This window comes from Mobula birostris, chromosome 32, assembly GCF_030028105.1.
Source record: "Mobula birostris isolate sMobBir1 chromosome 32, sMobBir1.hap1, whole genome shotgun sequence".
In the NCBI taxonomy this organism is placed as follows: Eukaryota; Metazoa; Chordata; class Chondrichthyes; order Myliobatiformes; family Myliobatidae; genus Mobula; species Mobula birostris.
Genome location: NC_092401.1, coordinates 3,270,541 through 3,285,214, shown reverse-complemented (window position 1 = coordinate 3,285,214; position 14,674 = coordinate 3,270,541). Strand labels below are relative to the sequence as shown.

General features: G+C 43.5%; 1 protein-coding gene across 5 annotated transcripts in view; it reads left to right on the top strand.

Moving 5' to 3' along the window:
• LOC140191037 (uncharacterized) overlaps positions 1–14,674 on the top strand; it is a 101,825-nt gene that overhangs the window by 72,371 nt on the left and 14,780 nt on the right. For 4 of the 5 annotated variants that reach the window (XM_072248091.1, XM_072248092.1, XM_072248090.1 and 1 more), the window contains 2 exons: positions 2,423–2,485; positions 9,688–9,827. In XM_072248091.1, coding sequence (XP_072104192.1) covers positions 2,423–2,485; positions 9,688–9,827 — 203 coding nt within the window. The remainder of the gene's footprint in view (positions 1–2,422; positions 2,486–9,687; positions 9,828–14,674) is intronic. The other variant, XM_072248093.1, reaches the window with a different exon arrangement.

Genomic DNA, 14,674 nt, shown 5'->3' with positions numbered 1-14,674 from the left:
AGTAGACATGGAGGGAATGTTTGCTACAGGGTGGGAGTCTTGGACAACCTAAGTATGGAAGAATGCCCATTTAGAACAGAGATGAGGAGGAATTTCTGTAACAAGGGAGTGGTGAATCTGTGGAACCCATTCCCACAGATGGCTGTAGAGGCCATCATTGGGTATATTTAAAGTCTGGGTTGAAAGGCTTTGAAATACTTTGTTCATTCATTATGCACCATGTTATATGACATAGGCAATCATGGTCTTTGCATGACTATGATAGTCCTTGGCAAATTTTCCAAAGAAGTGCTTTGTTATTGCATTCATCTGAGCAGTGTCTTCACAAAATGAGTGATCTCAGACATTATCTTGTGCCTCATGCATCTGCATTCAATTCATTTATATAAATAATGAACAAAAAATCCCAACACTAACATCTGTTGCATGCCATTAGTCACAAGTTCCATTCCTAAGGACAATCTTAAAAGAAACACCATCTGTTTACAACCTGCTTTGAACCGACTACACTAGCTCTTGCTGGATTCTGTCTGCTGTATTGCAGTACTCCCAGTGAAGACCTTCACTCATAGACACGTAGATATGCCCTGGCCACAACACTGACATAACCAGTAAGGCACCACATTGGAAGTTTTTTTCCATGGAGCAGCTCTGAGTGAACGTTCAGGAGCACTGGATAATTGAACGAATCCCTGTATTCCACTAGATACATGAGCACAGGCTTATGCTGGGTAGCGGGTGTGCTTTTTGTTTTGCCAGTGGGGAGAGGGTGGATGGTTGCTCGCCGCTGCTTATGCGCAGTAGGAGGGAGCTGTACCCCCCGTACTTTAGGGTGCTCACGTTTAACTGTCCTTCTTTCTTTGGGGCACTTCTCTGTTTTCGTGGATGTTTGTGAAGAAAAAGCCTTTCAGGATGTATATTGTATACATTTCTCTGACATTATACTTGACCTTTGAACAAAGATTGGACATCTTCAGCAGGTTGTGGGGCATCTGTGGAAAGGGAATTGATTTTGATTCCCCTCCCCCACGTATTTCAGCAAAAAAGAATCAGCACACACCACCCACCAACCAAACAAAAAGCTTTCAAGTGAGCCATGATCTGCAGTACAGAAAAACTAATTGTCAACCAGCCCATCCAACATGTCGCAGGCTGTCCCTCTCTCTCCCTAATAAAGGGGCAGGGAGGTGTCACCCAGTGAGAGTGGAGAGCAACAAAAACAAACACCTTGGTGATTTATGGTGTTAAAATCTGCTGCATCACTTTTTTTGAGTTCTCAAACTCAAGAATCAGCTGCAAACTCTCCACCAGCAATGATAGAGAGAGAGAGAGAGAGAGAGAGAGAGAGAGAAAGAGAAAAAGAGAAATTCACCAAGTGTAGAGACCTTCGATAGCTGATCTGCTGTTCCTGGTATTGCATTTCCTCCCACAACGCTTTAGTCAGTGGCACTGGCATAGAATTGGCTTGTCCACAGCCTCAGAGTCTCGAAGGTGCACTCACTTTCTTGGCTGCACCCTTGGGATACTGATAAATGGCCAGTCTGTGAGCCCCGGAAATGGGAACCAATGGTGTAAAGAACCATAGTTTGAGTGCACTGACAGAACCCCTCCACCTTGAAAAGGAAAAAAAAAGAGACATTAAAGGCAGAAATTAAACTGTGCTCACAGATGAGCTCAAAAGATGTTGTTCTCTAGCACTATCATTTCTCCATAGTGATGTTATTCAAGTCAGAATAACTGATGCTAAGATTAAGGAAGACATTTTTGTTAATCCACAAATCATACAGATTATCAGTGATAGACAAGCAATTTGAAGAACTTCCATTGGGACCAAAGAAAATCACATGGAAGACATTCAAGGATGTTAATTGAATTTTTTTTGGAAACCACGGAGCACCAAATTACATGCAGCTGGTTGACAACATGCTTCAAGCATACAAAACCATGAAGTGCAATGTGTCACTGAAGATTCATTTTCTGCATTCCCATTTAGACTTCTTCCCTGCAAATCTTGGCGCTGTCAGTGATGAGCACGGTGAAAGGTTTCACCGGGACATTGCAGTCATGGAGAAACAGTATCAGGGCAACTGGAATCCATCAGTGCTGGCTGATTATTGTTGGACACTTAGCAAGAAATATCAGACACTGACTACAAATAAAAATCATCAACAAAACATTTTTAGTTTAGTTGAACTATCGCAAAGTATCAGCACCATTATGTAATTAAATACATTATATTCAATAAAAGTTAATTTCTTGTTTCTCAAAATTCCTATGTGATACAATAGTTTGAAATTAAATTTGTGTTCGGCTTCAAGTAGTCTATCATAACCAAAGAAAATTCTGAGTGAAAAACATTTCTGAAAAAATTAGTTGTCTGGTGTAATGGAATTATCTCTCTCTCCCTCCCTCTCTCTTTTAGTCTCATCGATGGAAGCAAAATTGAATGCCACAATGAAAATGCTGAACCAGACTCAAAACGAAAGTAGGTTGGAATCACTACTTGTTTATATGTTTGGAAGATTCCTACACACGCTGATAAAAAGTGAAGGAAAGATTGGGAACTAGTGGCATGTGGAGGAGGAAGTCATAGATTCTTTGAGTCATACAGAATGGAAGCCATCCATTTGTCTCAATTCTTCCACACTGACCAAAATTCCTGTCAGTTAGGCGATTTTGCCTGTGTTTGGGCCCATATCCATCTAAACCTCACCTATTCAAGTACCTGTTCAAGTGCATTTTGAATGTTGTTTCTGTATCTTCTGCGAGCTCATCCCATAGATGGGCCAATTTCTGGGTGACAATGTTGTCCTTTACTTTACTAATAAGTCTCTCCCCTATCTCCCTAAATCTATGGCCTCTAGTTCTTGAGTGCTTAAGGAAGTAGCCCAAGAAATAGTGGATGCATTAGTGATAATTTTTCAAAACTCTTTAGATTCTGGATTAGTTCCTGAGGATTGGAGGGTGGCTAATGTAACCCCGCTTTTTAAAAAAGGAGGGAGAGAGAAACTGGGGAATTATAGACAGGTAAGCCTGACATTGGTGGTGGGGAAAATGCTAGAGTCAGTTATCAAAGATGTGATAACAGCACATTTGGAAAGCGGTGAAATGATCGGACAAAGTCAGCATGGATTTGTGAAAGGAAAATCATGTCCGACGAATCTCATAGAACTTTTTGAGGATGTAACTAGTAGAGTGGATAGGGGAGACCCAATGGATGTGGTATATTTGGATTTTCTAAAGGCTTTTGACAAGGTCCCACACAGGAGATTAGTGTGCAAACTTAAAGCACATGGTTTTGGGGGTATGGTATTGATGTGGATAGAGAATTTGTTGGCAGACAGGAAGCAAAGAGTGGGAATAAACGGGACTTTTTCAGAATGGCAGGCAGTGACTAGTGGGGTACCGCAAGGCTCAGTGCTGGGACCCCAGTTGTTTACAATATATATTAATGACTTAGACGAGGGAATTAAGTGCAGCATCTCCAAGTTTGCGGATGACACGAAGCTGGGCGGCAGTGTTAACTGTGAGGAGGATGCTAAGAGGATGCAGGGTGACTTGGATAGGTTAAGTGAGTGGACAAATTCATGGCAGATACAATTTAATGTGGATAAATGTGAGGTTATCCCCCTTGGTGGCAAGAACAAGAAAACAGATTATTATCTGAATGGTGGCCGATTAGGAAAAGAGGAGGTGCAATGAGACCTGGGTCATTGTACACCAGTCATTGAAAGTGGGCATGCAGGTACAGCAGGCGGTGAAAAAGACGAATGGTATACTGGCATTCATAGCAAGAGGATTCGAGTACAGGAGCAGGGAAGTACTACTGCAGTTGTACAAGGCCTTGGTGAGACCACAGCTGGAGTATTATGTGCAGTTTTGGTCCCCTAATCTGAGGAAAGACATTCTTGCCATAGAGGGAGTACAAAGAAGGTTCACCAGATTGATTCCTGGGATGGCAGGACTTTCATATGATGAAAGACTGGATCGACTAGGCTTATATTCTCTGGAATTTAGAAGATTGAGGGGGGATCTTATGGAAACGTATAAAATTCTAAAGGGATTGGACAGGCTAGATGTAGGAAAATTGTTCCCGATGTTGGGGAAGTCCAGAACAAGGGGTCACCGTTTGAGGATAAAGGGGAAGCCTTTTAGGACTGAGATGAGGAAAATCTTCTTCACTCAGGGAGTGGTGAATCTGTGGAATTCTCTGCCACAGGAAACAGTTGAGGCCAGTTCATTGGCTATATTTAAGAGGGAGTTAGGTTTGGCCCTTGTGGCTAAAGGGATTAGGGGGTATGGAGAGAAGGCAGGTACAGGGTTCTGAGATGGATGATCAGCCATGATCATACTGAATGGCGGTGCAGGCTCGAAGGGATGGCCCACTCCTGCACCTATTTTCTATGTTTCTATCTATGGCCTCTAGTTCTTGATTTCCCAGACCTGGCTAAAAGACTGGACTTTCACCATATCTATACCCAGCTTGACTTTAAGCACCTCTATTGGATCACTCTTCATTCTTTTATGCTTCAATGATTAAAGTTCCAACATGCTCAATCTCTCTCCATAACTCTACTGACATTCCCTCTGTGTTCTTGCCATCTCAGTGGCTTGGGTATGGAGGAATGGGGTGTGAATATGAAGTCTTCCATTGTCTGTCCATGTCTTTTGACGTTGATACTCAGTTAGTGTCTATGATGATGATTTTTTTCTCTCTCTCTCTTTTAGTCTTATCCTTGAGAATAAGGGCTCCCTTTAAATAATCATAGATTTCAGGAAGCACATGCTGATCACAATTATCTTGATAAGATAAAAGCAAAAGCACCTGGGCTTACCGGTTTTAACAATTAGTCAATATGGGTTGCGCAAGTAACCCTGAAGCCCGATGCTCTGTGCCAAGCCAATGAGGTGCGCAGGGCTCACGACTGTTGGATGTTTCAGGTTGAGACCCTTCATCTGAGCTGAAGGATATGAGGGGAGTTAGGCAATATGAAAAATTGAAGGGAAGAGGTGGAGCAAAAACTGGCAGGTGATAGGCAAATCCAGGTTTGGGGAGGGGTGGGGGGTGGTAGTGGGTGATAAGCTGATGGGAAAGGAGGAGAGTGGGAATGTTGACTGTGGGTGTGGCAAACAGTGGAAGATGGTGTAATCTGATAGGAGAGGAAGGTGAAGCACAGAATCAAGGGAGGGAGTTAAGGAGGAGAATGTAGATGATGGGCAGATGGAGAGGCTAGGGCGGTGAAAGAGAGGGTAATGGGGCTGATGGAAAAGGAAGGGAGAGAAAAAAGTGGGAAAAAGAGGACAGGGAGGGAGCAGTTTGAGTATATGATGGGAAATTGCTGGGGCACCCATCCCAAGCCCTTAGGTGACATCTCATTTTATGTCTTCATACATTGTGCTGTGAAGTGTGCCCACACACTGTGCTGTGACCTGTGCCCACCAAGATGTTAAACATCTATCGGCAAGTATTGCCAATCAGAACACTTCTCCGTAGCTATGCTTGTAGACTGCTGAGTAACCGGGATGACACTTGATCTTATGTCATCTGGCTCTAGACATCTGCTGTGATGGAGGTGCCAATGAGTTTTCCTGTAGATAAGCCTGCAGGTGGGATGCATTTAACTGCACCAATATTATGGAGGCTGAGCAGTTGCAGAGCACAACTAATTTTGTAGGCAGAGAGTTGACCAAACTTCATATTTCAGGATGACAAGGGCAAAATAAGTCATAGTCATAGAAGCAGAATTAGGCCATTTGGTCCATCGAATCTGCTTCACCATTTGATATTGGCTGATCCATTTCCTTCTCAACTCTATTCTCCTGCCTTCACCCCATAATCTTTCACACCCTAACTAATCAAGAACCTATCCATCTCTGCCTTAAGTACACCCAATGACCTGGCCTCCACACCTCATTTGGCAATGGATTCCATAGGTTCACTACCCTCTAGCTAAAGAAATTCCTCCTCATCTCTGTATTAAATGGATGTCCCTCTACTCTGAGGTTGTGCCCTCTGGTCCTAGCCAGCCCACTATAGGAAAGAAACAGCCTCTCCACATCCACTGTATCTAGACTTTACAATATTCGATAGGTTCTCCCTCCCCCCTCCCCCCCCACCGACATTCTTCTAAATTCCAGCGAGTAGAAAGCTCAGTTTGGACTTTTACCTCTGTACGTCCATGGAAATTTGGCTGCTATTGATGTGTTTTCATTGAAACTTAACTATCGTGCTGTGTTTGTGGGCCTCATGGTGAGGTTCATGGAAAAGTAGCTGCTTTAACATTGACAAATCTGGATTCATCCCCAGCAGCCCGAGAAATGTTAATAGTGATCATCGCAGGATAAAGTGCACTCACTAATGTTATGTCTTCTTTAGTAGTTGTATTATAAGGTATGCTGTGTAGATGCCGTAGATGAGATGCATTTTATATTGAGTTGGAGTTTATAGTTAAGCAGGGAGGAATGTTGTGTGTTTTATATTTCAGTAGTATTTGAATAATACTGTAAATATCTCATTGATTAAACATTCTTGTTCATTTAAATAATTTCATAATGGGTTAATGAATTATTAATGGCTGAGAGGATCATACGGGTCTCCCTACCATCCACTGGGATCATTTATCAGGAGCGTTGAGTATGCAAGGTCTTTGGTACTGTTAAGGATCCTACCCGACCATCCACTATCCTCTTTGACTTTCTACCATCAGGCAGGAGACTCCGATGCATAAAGACAAGAACGGTCAGGGAGGGAAACAATTTCTTCCCTCAGGCCATTAGAAACATAGAAACCTACAGCACAGCACAGTACAAGCCCTTTGGCCTACAATGTTGTGCTGACCGTGTAACCTAGTCTAGAAGCTGCCTAGAATTTTCATACCGCACAGCCCTCTATTTTTCTAAGCTCTATATACCTATCTAAGAGTCTCTTAAAAGAGACTTCTGACCTCCTTGCCATGTCACACTGAAATGTCACCAGTTGATCTGTTCTGTACCTCACAATATTTAATTTATGCACTTTGGTATTTTTATGCATAATTCATCTGTAGATTTTATTCTTTCTTTCCTAGGTTATTGTGTGTTATATGTGTGTTGTGTGTACGATTGTGGTTCAAGAAACACTGTCACATTTGACGTTATACAGTTATATACAGTTAAATGATAAACAACTTGATTTGACTTGACTTGATATGTATCAATATGTGAATTGCATACATCCAAACACTACCGTATGATACATGCACACTTTGTGAATCTAAAACCCATTCTCATGGCCTCCCATCTCTTTCTTGCAATTAGTTTTTGTGTTTTGGAGTTACAAAACATAATTAATTTTTCAATGTGAGAACACTCACCATGAATGTTCCTCTGCACAATAATGGTGAAATATGAAACATTGCTCTGTGCTGGGTTAGTTTGTTTGGAACTCTCCTGCTGTACATTGGTCTTTTAGTGGGGGATTTGATTGCAGTGGTTGTTTTTCTCTGTCTTTCAGTGTTAGAGCTACAAGGCCTCTTGAATGGGTTAACGACCAAGTTAAGCAACATGCAGGAGAAAGTTAAGAACAGTTTCAAAAGCTCCCTTGCAAACTGCCATAGTTCAAATAAAATTTATAAATTTATGAAGTAATTTCTACAGCATTTATCAAGGAGGATAGGAACGGTGGAGGGTAGAGAGGATTAGGATATGAATGAGAAGGGGTTGGAGGAGGGAATGGATTTTTCCTTCAGCCATTTCTGGAGAAATCTCATTCTCACATGCATGAAATCTCGTTATGCACATGATGAGTAAGGTAATTTTATAAATCCTATTCTCAGCATTTAGATGAGAAATTGCAGTTGACACAACAAGCCTGGGGAAGTGAGGGTGTTCTGCGTCACATCAGCGATACTCTTGGGTGAGGCACCAGGGCTCATTGAGGGGTGATGTCCTACGAATGAACTCTCAGACAGTGAGGCTGAGTGAGCAATTTAATGCTGAATGCAAGCTTGAAGGAGAGGAGCTTTCCCAAGATACAGAGATGCCATGGACTTATTCTCAATGGAATCCATGCCCTTGAGAAATCACAAGGAAAGCAATGACTAATGGTTGCAAATTCACCATTAATGCCAGAGAGTTACCTTGTGTTCGGTTGGTATGCTTGGAGTTCACCTGCATTGAATTAGTCTTCGGTGAGTTCAACATTAATTCCTCAGTTGATGTTTATTTGATGGTGGAGGTGTTATCTGTGGTGAGAGACCTCGGTGCGGGTGGTTAGGACCCAAATACTGGAGTAACTGAGACTAGAATCGAGACACGATACGAGACTGAAACGAAGACTGGGCTCTAAGCTAGACAAGAATCCAAAGTTGAACAGACGATCGAACACCGAACCTCAGTTCAGATGCTCTTTAAATATTAGAATCCTGGAGACAAAACATGGCCGCCGATCAGCAGGGTGGGCCTGAATCTTTAAAGGGATCATGCCAGTTGTCCGTATTCCAGAGACTCAGAGCATCTAAACCACAGAGGCTGGCGCGGTTGAGTGCGTATTGTAACAGTGTCTGTGTCTTGTACTCCGATCTACAAGCAGAACCAACGAACATGACTGGGCAGAACAAATCTCACAATAAAAATAAGTCAGTAGAATCAATTTCATTGCCATTTTCTCATACACACTATTGGTATTGGGTTATTATTGTCACATATATTGTACGTGCTCTGGACAAAGAAGCGCGAGGTGAGGTCATTGTGGACGTTACCCACCCTGCAAACTGCCTTTTCCAAAAGCTCCCTTCTGGAAAGCTCTGTGGTGTTAATAAAACAAAAACTTCACCATGCTGTTTACGTTGTAAGTGCATGATGGTATTTATCTATTTATGCCCTATCCGTACTTTAACTTCTAAGATTTTTTGTCTAGTTTTTTATTCTTAAAATTGTTGCATGTCACACTAACACACCTCAGCAAATTACTAATCTATGTAAATGTATACTTTGAATAAAGTTGATCCTTGAGGGACAGTGAAAAGTTTATCTCGCAGACTGCTCTTACAGATCAAATCATTACACAGAGTATTGAGGTATAATGTAACGAGGGAAAGCAAGCTTCAGAAAAAGTGTAGTGCAAGTAAACAATAAAATGCAAGATCATAATGAGGCTGATTGTGAGGGAAAGACTCCATCTTATCATACAAGAGGACTGTTCAAGAATCAGATAACAGTAGTAACACCCACAAGATGCTGGAGGAACTCAGCAGGCTAGGCAGCATCGATGGAAAAAAGTATAGTCGATGTTTCAGCCCGAGAACCTTCGGCTTGGATTTCCAGCATCTGCAGATTTTCTCTTGTTTGTGATCTGATAACAGTGGGGTAGAAGCTGTCTTTGAATGAGGTGGGACATGCTTTCAGGCTTTTGTACCTTCTGTCCAATAGAAGAGGAGAGGGGAGAAGAGAGAATGTTTGGAGTGGGCGGGATCTTTGATGATGGTGACTGTTTTCAGAGAGACTGGAGTCCATAGAGGAGTGGCTGGTTTCTGTGATGTTCTCAGCTGTGTCCACAACTCAAAAGCAAGAGAAGGCTGGGATGGGACAGTCAGAGCAGAGAGTAAAGTCTGAGAGATGGGCTAGATGAGCATGAGACTCCTGTCTCTCAATCTGTCTGTCATTCAGGGTGTCTTCCTTCATATTCTTAGTGTCTTTTTTTTGCTTCAGGACACACTGATTTGCAAAATATGAACAGCTTCACTGGGAAATGCTGCCTCTCGTTAGATGAGTCGGGTTGCTGCAATGCTGGCAAACAGAGCCCATCGATCAAGATTCAGATTGCGGTGGACAACAAAGGGATGGAACAGGTATGGAGCTGTTATACAAATTAACATACACACAAAATACTACCAGGAGCTCAGCAGGCCAGGCAGCATCTACAGAGAGGAATAAATAATCAATAATTTTGGCCGAGACCATTCATCAGGACTGACCCAAATATCAGCCTGAAATGTTGATTCTCCACAGACACTGCCTGATCTACTGAGTTCCTCAGGGACTCTGTGTGTATTAGCGTAGATTTCCCGTATTTTGAATCTCATGTAGATGATAAGTGGTAATATATCCTATTCTGGCGCACTGAGCAGCTCCTAACCTGACGACTGCAAAAATAAAAGTGCTCATAGCAACAGGACTTGCTGGGCTGGGAGTGCATCCAACATATGGGCATTACACGCCTTACTCTACTGAATACAGCTGGACCATTGGTGTGCACAAACAACAGCATGTGGGGAGTGGGTGGTCACCCGGATGAAACGGGGAGTGATGTCACCCAGACAACACGGGGAGTGGATTGTCACCCGGACAACACGGCGAGTGGATTGTCCCCCAGACAACACAGCGAGTGATGTCACCCGGACAACACGGAGAGTGGTTTGTCCCCCGGACAACACGGCAAGTGATGTCCCCCGGACAAGACAGGGAATGGTTTATCCCCCGGACAACACGGCGAGTGGATTGTCACCCGGACAAAACGGGGAGTGGATTGTCACCCGGACAACATGGCGAGTGGACTGTCACCCGGACAACACGGGGAGTGATGTCACCCGGACAACATGGCGAGTGGATTGTCCCCCGGACAACGCGGGGAGTGATGTCACCCGGACAACACGGGGAGTGGTTTGTCCCCCGGACAACACGGCGAGTGGATTGTCACCCGGACAAAACGGGGAGTGGATTGTCACCCGGACAACACGGCGAGTGGATTGTCACCCGGACAACACGGGGAGTGATGTCACCCGGACAACACGGCGAGTGGATTGTCCCCCGGACAACGCGGGGAGTGATGTCACCCGGACAACACGGGGAGTGGTTTGTCCCCCAGACAACACGGCGAGTGACATCACCTGGACAACACGGCGAGTGGATTGTCACCCGGACAAAACGGGGAGTGGATTGTCACCCGGACAACACGGCGAGTGGATTGTCACCCGGACAACACGGGGAGTGGATTGTCACCCGGACAACACGGGGAGTGGATTGTCCCCTGGACAAAACGGGGAGTGGATATAAACTGACAGCACTGGCCATCATTACATAGGTAGCAGGAGCCAACCAGCTACTCATTTGAACCTCTTCCCTCCACACATCCCCTTCCCCTCCACTCATCCACCTTCCCCTCCACACATCCGCCTTCTCCCCCACATATCTACCTTCTCCCCCACATATCTACCTTCCCCTTTCTCCTGGTAGATTGCAGTCCTTCCCCTCCCCCCTCCCCCCTGCCCATCTTATTCTGGTTTCTTCCCTAATCCTTTCTAATGCTGATGAAGTGTGTTGGCCCAGACTCTTGGACTGTTTATTTCTGTGTATAGATTTTGCCTGACCTGCTGAGTTACTCCAGCATTTGTGTGTGTGTGTGTGTGTGTGTGTGTGTTGTTCTGGATTTTCAGCGTCAGCAGAATCTCTTGTGTTTATTTGGTTGACTCACACATTTCTCCCAGCCACTACCTTCTTTGCTACATAAACCATCAATTAGAGTCCTTAGAGAAGTACAGCACAGAAACAGGCCCTTCAGCCCATCTAGTCCATGGCAAAACCATTTAAACTGCCTACTCCCATCGACCTGCGCTGGGACCAATGAAAAATGCGAGAGGTGATAAGCCATTAGTTTAGCTGCTGTACCACTTTCTATCAGTGAATGTGAAAAATACATGAGTTTGTTAAAAAGTACAAATCTTATAAAAATATTATTTAAAAACTAGTAGTTTCCAACAACCCACAATGACACATTTCACTGTATGTTTTGATGTAGAGTCATAGAGAAGTACAACACAGAACAGGCCCTTCAGCCTATCTAGTCCGGATCAAAACCATTTAAACTGCCGACACCCATCAACCTGCTCCCAGACCATACCCCTCCATATCCCTACTATCCATATACCTATCCAAACTTCTCTTAAATGTTTAAATCAAGCTCACATGCACCACTTGTGCTGGCAGCTCATTCCACATTTTCACAACCCTCTGAGTGAAGGGGTTTCCTCTCGTGTTCCTCTTAAACTTCTCACCTTTCACCCTTAAGCCATGACCTCTGGTTGTAGTCCCACCCAAGCTTAGTGGATGGAAAAAGCCTGCTTATATTTACCCTATCTATATCCCTCATAATTTTGTGTATCTCTACCAAATCTCCTCTCAGTCTTCTATGTTCTAAAGAAAACAGTCCTAACCTATTCAAACATTCCTTATAACTCAGGTTCTCCAGACATGGGAACATCCTTGTAAATTTTCTCTGCACTCTTTCAACTTTGTTCACATTTTTCCTGTAGGAAGGTTCACCAGAACAACACTCAATTCTCCAAATTAGGCCTCACCAACATCTTATACAACTTCAACATAACATCCCATCTTCTGTACATTGGCCTTCATAAATCAATGTGCCTAAAGCTTTCTTTATGACCCTCTCTAACTGTGACACCACTTTTAGTTAATTATGTACCTGTATTTCCAGACGCTTTTGTCCTGCTACACTCCTCAGTGCCCTGCTGTTCACTGTGTAAGATCTACTTTGGTTGGTACCACCGAAGTGCAAAAGTGTAAATCCACAGAGTTACCACCCTCTGACTAAAGTAATTGATCCGCATCTCAGTTATAAATGGATGTCCTTCAATCCTGAAGTCATGCCCTCTTGTCCTAGAATCCCCTACCATGGAAAATAATTTTGCCATATCTAATCTGTTCAGGCCTTTTAACATTTGGAATGTTTCTATGAGATCCCCCGCCCCCCGATTCTCCTGAACTCAAAGAAATACAGCCCAAGAGCTGCCAGGCGTTCCTCATAGGGTAACCCTTTCATTCCTGGAATCATTCTCGTGAATCTTCTCTGAACCCTCTCCAATGTCAGAATATCCTTTCTAAAATAAGGAGCCTAAAACTGTACACAATACTCAAAGTGTCATCTCACAAGTGCCTTATAAAGCCTCAACATCACATCCCTGCTCATATATTCTATACCTCTAGAAATGAATGCCAACATTGCATTCGCCTTCTTCACAACCAACTCAACCTGGAGGTTAACCTTTAGGGTATCTTGCAGAAGGACTCCCAAGTCCCTTTGCATCTCTGCATTTTGAATTCTCTCCCCATCTAAGTAATAGTCTGCCCATTTATTTCTTCCACCAAAGTGCATGACCATATACTTTCCAACATTGTATTTCATTTGCCACTTCTTTGCCTATTCCCCTAAACTATCTAAGTCTCTCTGCAGGCTCTCTGTTTCCTCAACACTACCCACTCCTCCACCTATCCATTAATACCCCGTAGTCCAAATCATTGATGTACATCGTAAAAAGCAGTGGTCCAAACACCAGCCCCGTGGAACTCCAATGGTAGCCGGCAGCCAGCTAGAATAGGATCCCTTTATTCCCACTCCCTGTTTTCTGCCAACCAGCCAATGCTCCACCCATGCTAGTAACTTCCCTGTAATTCCTTGGGCTCTTATCTTGCTAAGCGGCCTCGTGTGGCACCTTGTCAAAGGCCTTCTGAAAATCCAAGTACTCCACGTCTACTGCATCTCCTTTGTCTATCCTGCTTGTAATTTCCTCAAAGAATTGCAATAGGTTTGTCAGGCAGGATTTTCCTTTCAGGAAACCATGCTGACTTTGGCCTATCTTGTCATGTGCCTCCAGGTACTCTGTAATCTCATCCCTAACAATCGATTCCAACAGCTTCCCAACCACTGATGTCAGGCTAACAGGTCTATAGTTTCCTTTCTGCTGCCTCTCATCCTTCTTAAATAGCAGAGTAACATTTTCAATTTTCCATTCATCAGGTACAATGCCAGACTCTATCGATTCTTGAAAGAGCATTGTTAATGCCTCTGCAATCTCTCCAGCTACTTCCTTCAGAATCCGAGGGTGCATTCCATCAGGTCCAGGAGATTTATCCACCCTCAGACCATTAAGCTTCTTGAGCACTTTCTCAGTCGTAATTTTCACTGCACAAACTTCACTTCCCTGACACTCTTGAATGTCCAGTATACTGCAGATGTCTTCCACCGTGAAGGCTGATGCAAAATATGCATTCAGTTCCTCTGCCATCTCTGTACCTCTCATTACAATATCTCCAGCATCATTTTGTATTGGTCCGATATCTACCCTTGACTCTCTTTTACCCTTTATATACTTAAAAAAGCTTTTAGTATCTTCTTTGATATTAGTTGCCAGCTTCCTCTCATAAAAGCTCCCCAATCCTCTATCTTCCCACTAGCTCTGGCTTCCTTGTATGCCCTCTCTTTTGCTTTTACTTTGGCTCTGACTTCCCTTGTCAGCCATGATAGTGTCTTTCCCTTTGAAAATTTCTTCTTCTTTGGAATATATCTGGCTTGCACTTCCCTCATTTTTCGCAGAAACTCCAGCCATTGCTGCTCTGCTGTCCTTCCTGCAAACGTCCCTTTCCAGTCAACTTCAGTCGGTTCCCCTCTCATGCCATTGTAATTTCCTTTATTCCACTGAAATACCGACATTGGATTTTATATTTTCCCTCTCAAATTTCAATGTGAACTTGATCATATTGTGATTACTAAATTCCGTGTAACAGTTTTCAGCTCATTTTTCCATCTGATGCAGATCCCTCTGCAAACCGTGATAGCCTTTCTTGCTGTCCACTATATCCCCTTCTCTCAATACCTCCGTCTCCACCATATCTGCTCTCAGGC